Source organism: Vigna unguiculata, chromosome 1 (assembly GCF_037176805.1).
Source record: "Vigna unguiculata cultivar grain cowpea cultivar isolate G323 ecotype 2 chromosome 1, ASM3717680v1, whole genome shotgun sequence".
Lineage (NCBI taxonomy): Eukaryota > Viridiplantae > Streptophyta > Magnoliopsida > Fabales > Fabaceae > Vigna > Vigna unguiculata.
The window spans coordinates 13,757,597-13,763,261 of record NC_140792.1 but is presented as its reverse complement, the minus strand read 5'-3'; the positions used below and the strand labels follow the sequence as shown (position 1 = coordinate 13,763,261).

Below are 5,665 nucleotides of genomic sequence, written 5' to 3'. Positions count from 1 at the left end.
GGCCAGACATAATTATTAATCTATAAATATGCATGGACCCCAGAATTAAAGGTACACATTCATTACTCCCTTAATTACGAGATTTGACTCTCTGAGAGTTTTTGCTGACTTGAGCATCAGAGTCTCTTTCGTAGGTAACCCCTCTCCGGTCCAAACCGGTCCAAACCGAGCTACCCATAGATAGCACATGCCAGCCGGGAGGAAGCCTACTGAGGAGATTGCGGATTGAGGTAAGGTAATGCTTATGTTTGACATATCTTATTTGTTCTCCGCAGGAACAATTGGCGCCTACTGTGGGGCACAAAGTAATAATTTACGAACCAACCCACATTGAAGCTCCGCGTCACGGGCTACATCCGCATGGAAGAGATGCAAACTCTCTACAAAAAAATATGCATATACACCATATGCATCACCCCCCCTACACAACCTTCCCAGCCTGACCCTAGACCTAGAGAACCCCGACAACCCCGCTTCACCAGATACGCACCCCTAAATATTCCTCGATTCTGTCTCCTTGATGAAGTCCTACAGGCCGACCACATCCCACCACCACGCAAGACGTCCACTCCCCCAAAAGCAAGCATGCCTAAATATTGCCGCTATCACCAGAACAACGACCACACCATAGAAGAATGCAAAGCACTCCAAGATAAGATTGAAGAATTGGTTCGTGTTGGCCACTTCCGCCGCTTAATCCGCAGAGTTGACCACCTTCCACGCTCCGACCACCCTCCCCGTTCCGACCACTAACACCCTCCCCGCGATTCTAACCACGACAAACGTCCTAGCCAACCCGCCAGCCGCGACCCCCAACCTACTCGCATTGATATCGCCCCGATCGGCCCCCAACTACGCAACACCATTAACACCATCTTTGGTGGCTTCGCTAGTGGGAGATCCACCTCATCAGCCAGAAAGAAACATCTCCACCACCTACAATCCATCAACCATATCACTTATTCCAACCACAAATGCCGCATGCCTCCCATAACCTTCACAAACGATGATTTCCATGGCCTCGATCACCAGCAGGATGACCCCATGGTCATCACAGTTGAGTTGGAAAATTAAGCCGTCAAGAAAGTCCTCATCGACAAGGGTAACTTAGTTGACATCCTCTATTGGGCAACATACCAGAAACTACAACTCCCCACCATCGCTATGGTTCCATACGATCAACCCATATATGGCTTCTCAGGGGAAAAGGTCTCCACCCACGGCTACATCGACCTCCATATTGTCTTTTGTAACGACGCTCAAACCAAGACAATCCCTATCCGTTTCCTTGTCGTCGACGCGCCTACATCATATAATGTCCTTCTCGGCCGACTATCTTTCAACACTCTCAGCGCAGTTGTATCCACACCAATCTGGCAATGAAATTTCCATCCCCATCCAGAGACATCCTTACCATCCACGGCGACCAACGGCTCGCGCGAATGCTACATTACCAGCCTATGCCCACAACTTCCTATTTTTCAAACTAATCATATTGAACGTCCACCCGGCTCTAACATAGCCTTATGTGGAGATGATTTGGACCCCAGAGTAGGCTAGGATGCCTGCCTCAAGTCGGTCGATGAAACTATACCACTGGAACTCCCTAATGGACGCACCATCAAACTGGGCACTGGCTTACAACCCGAGCAGCGCGAAATCCTAACACCTACGCTCATCAGCAACACCGACCTCTTTGCCAGGTCCACCACTGACTTACCCGGCGTTGATCCTCAAGTCGCATCCCACAAACTCTCCATTTACAAAGATGCCAGATATGTCTCTCAAAAGAAACGAAAGCTTGGTGACGAACGTCGACTAGTGGCCCACTACACCACCTGGCTCTCCAACGTAGTCTTGGTCAAGAAAGATAACAACAAATGGCGAATGTGGACCGATTACACAAATCTCAATAAAGCCTTCCCTAGGGATGCCTACCCCTTACCCAACATTGATCGGCTAGTTAACGGTGCAGCCGATAACAAAGTTCTCAATTTTCTTGATGCATACTCTGGTTACAACTAGATTCCCATGGATGCATCCGACATGAACAAAACCGCCTTTATTACAGACGACGCCAACTACTTCTACAAAGTTATGCCATTCGGCCTTAAAAACGCAGATGCAACGTATCAACGACTAATGGATAAGGTCTTCAGCCACATAATGGGCAAATGTGTTGAAGTATACGTCGACGTTATGGTTGTCAAATCCCCAAGCCATCACCAGCATGCTCAAGACTTGTCCACCGTCTTCTCTGCATTACGACAATACAACCTTTGCCTCAACCCCAAAAAGTGCGTCTTCGGCATCGATCGTGGTAAATTCATCGTTTTCATGCTTACACAACGTGACATAGAGGCTAATCCCGAGAAATGCAATGCAATCATTGAGATGCGAAGCCCCAACAATGTCAAAGAAGTGCAATGCCTTATTGGCCGACTAACAGCCATCTCTCACTTCCTTCCCAAGTTGGCAGAGCAAACCTAACCCATCATTCAACTGCTCAAGAAATCGGTCAAGTTCACATGGAACGACGAATGTGAACAAGTTTTTCAAAAACTGAAAAACACCTTAAATTCACCACCCATCCTCCATAAGCCGGACACTCAACAACCCCTACTCGTCTACATCACCACCACGAATCACACTGTAAGCGTCGCGCTAATTCAGGAGGTCGATGGCACTCAACACCCTATATACTTCGTCAACCGAACGTTGCAAGTTCCTGAAACCAGATAGCAGATGGTAGAGAAATTAGCCCTATCCCTAGTATACGCAGCGCGACGCCTACGTCCCTATTTTCAAAACCATAACATCATCATCAAAACCGATGACCCCATCCAGAAGATACTTCAAAAGCCAGACCTTATCGGCCGCATGTCGTCTTGCGCCATAGAATTATCTAAGTTTAACATCCGTTAAGAACGTCACGACCCCATCAAAGCTCAATGTCTCCTAGACTTCGTCAACGATCTGCAGCAAACCCCTAAAGAGGACTAGTGGACATTGTACATTGATGGTTCTTCAAATCCAAAAGAGGCAGGTGCCGACAACGTCTTAGAAGGCCCCACCGACATCCTCATTGAAAAATCCCTCCATTTCACCTTTAGAACATACAACAACCAAGTCGAATACGAAGCCATCCTCGCCGGCCTATCCCTCGCCTGCGAAGTTGGCGTTAAAACGCTGACATGCAAAACCGATTCCAAACTCACAGTGGGCCACTTAAATGACGAATTCCATATCAAAGACCCTACCCTCCTACAATACTATCACCTGGTCTGAAACGTCATCCAATATGTTTTTGAACGAGTCTGCATCCAACACATCCACAGATCTGAAAATGTTAGAGCCGACACTGATCACTCTTACACCAAACACTATCTGCCCCTTCCACAACAAACACTTGTCATACCCTAACCCAACACCAAGCCGACAATTGGACAACTCCCTACATCGAGTACCTTCGAACCGGTAACCCCCACCTCATCCATTAAAAGCAAGAACAACTTCACTCTATACTATCCCCGTGGCCCTTTGCAAAGTGGGGAATGGACATTCTCGGCCCTTTTTTCCCCAGGAAAAGGCCAAGTAAAATTCCTTATAGTAGCCATCGACTACTTCACCAAGTGGATAGAGGCCAAACAATTAGCCACCATTAAAGCCCAACAAGTCCAACAATTCGTCTGGAAAGATATTATATGTCGATATGGCATCCCACATACGATCATCACCGACAATGGCGACAATTCATAGAAAAGAACTCGCTAAATTCTATACCGGCCTACGCATCAAATGTGTCACCAGCTCTGTTGAACACCCACAGACCAATGAGCAGGCAAAAACAGCTAACAAAGTCATACTAGTAGAATTGCGCAAACGGCTGGATAACGCCAAAGGCCGATGGCCAGAAGAATTAGTGGAAGTGTTGTGGCCCTACAGGTGTACCCCTCAATCAGCAACAAACGAATCTCCTTTCAGCCTAGTATACGGCGCAAACGCCATGATACCGGTCGAAATTGGCGAACCATCCCTGCGCCAAGAACTGTACGACCCAGTTCAAAATCACCAAAACATAAGCACCCACCTCGACCTCCTATCTGAATTAAGAGACAAGGCCCAGATACGCAACTTAGCAGCCAAACAAAGAGTGACCAGAAAGTATAACGCGAACTTATGCCCAAGATCATTCGCGAAGGGAGACTCAGTTTGGAGAATGGCCAATAGCGCAAGAAAGAAGGATGGCAAGTTCTCCGCCAATTGGGACGTCCCATACCGAATACGCGAAGATGTCGGAGGAGGAGCGTATAAGCTTGAACAATTATCAGGCAGAGAGATACCCAATACATGGAATGTGTCCCATCTCAAGTTTTATTTAATTTAAGACATCTAAGGAGGGTTTTGGCCAGGGAGTTTTTAACGAGGCATCTCGAATTTCATGAATAAAACAAAGGGTTATTTACCTCACGTCTACTACTTGTACTTAAATTTTTATCGTTTGAGTTCCCAACCGTTACCACAAGTAAGCGGCCTGGGTCGAACACCCTTAACTTAATTTTGAATCGTTCAAGTTCCCCACCCTTACCACAAGTAAGCGGCTTGGGTCGAACACCCTTAACTTAATTTCAAATCGTTCAAGTTCCCCACCCTTACCACAAGTAAGCAGCCTGGGTTGAACACCCTTAACTTAATTTCAAATCGATCAAGTTCCCCACCCTTACCACAAGTAAGCGGCCTGGGTCGAACACCCTTAACTTAATTTGAAATCGTTCAAGTTCCCCACCTTTACCACAAGTAAGCAGGTTGGGTCGAATACCCTTAACTTAATTTGAAATTGTTCAAGTTCTCCACCCTTACCACAAGTAAGAGGCCTGGGTCGAACACCCTTAACTTAATTTGAAATCGTTCAAGTTCCGCACCCTTACCACAAGTAAGCGGCCTGGGTTGAACACCCTTACCCTAATTTGAAATCCTTTAAGTTCATCACCCTCACCACACATAAGCGGCCTGGGTCGAGTACTCTCATTAACCAACAAACATGAATAATACTCATCCAAGTGAATAGGCATGTAACGTAACATATCGCACACATAACAACATCATCCAACAAGCGCGTTCCTATCATATGCTATCGTCAACAACCACAAAACAAATATATCCACAATATGCATCACATTAAAAGCAAGGTAAAATATTGTATGAGTTATTACAAACTTAGGATTCATTGCGGATAGAATATCATAAAAACTACATCCTAAGCTGCTTTGTGGTCATCACCCTCCACGGCCTCTCCCGCGTTCATGTCCTCATCAGCTGTTATCTGCTTTGCCCCCTCCTCAAGACTGCCTTCGGCTTCATTGATAAGTTCATCATCCACCACATCCTTGTTCTCATCAAACCTTGGATACGCCACATCCACATCCTTAGAGAAAAAGGCCGCCTACCTCACTTTTTCTGGAACCCATTTATATGCTCTTGGATGATGCAACCTTTAAGGTCCTCAAGCTCAACTTCTAGGCCTTCATGTTTTTCCTTTAGCTCATCGTAATCTGCCTCAAGGTCAACAATCTTCACTTTAAATTTCTCCTCTGAGTCCAGGTAGCGAACCTTCCAAATCCCCAACCTCTTCTTCTCTTCCTTCCACTCTTCCCTTTCCTTCTCC

At 46.3% G+C, this 5,665-nt stretch overlaps 1 protein-coding gene across 1 annotated transcript; it reads left to right on the top strand.

Moving 5' to 3' along the window:
- Positions 1-3,742: 3,742 nt before the first annotated feature.
- On the top strand, positions 3,743-5,045 carry LOC146888725 (uncharacterized). The gene is made up of 2 exons (XM_085665992.1): positions 3,743-4,210; positions 4,983-5,045. Exons 1-2 carry the CDS (start codon positions 3,743-3,745, stop codon positions 5,043-5,045), a joined length of 531 nt encoding a protein of 176 aa, XP_085522118.1.
- The last annotated feature ends 620 nt before the right edge of the window (positions 5,046-5,665 follow it).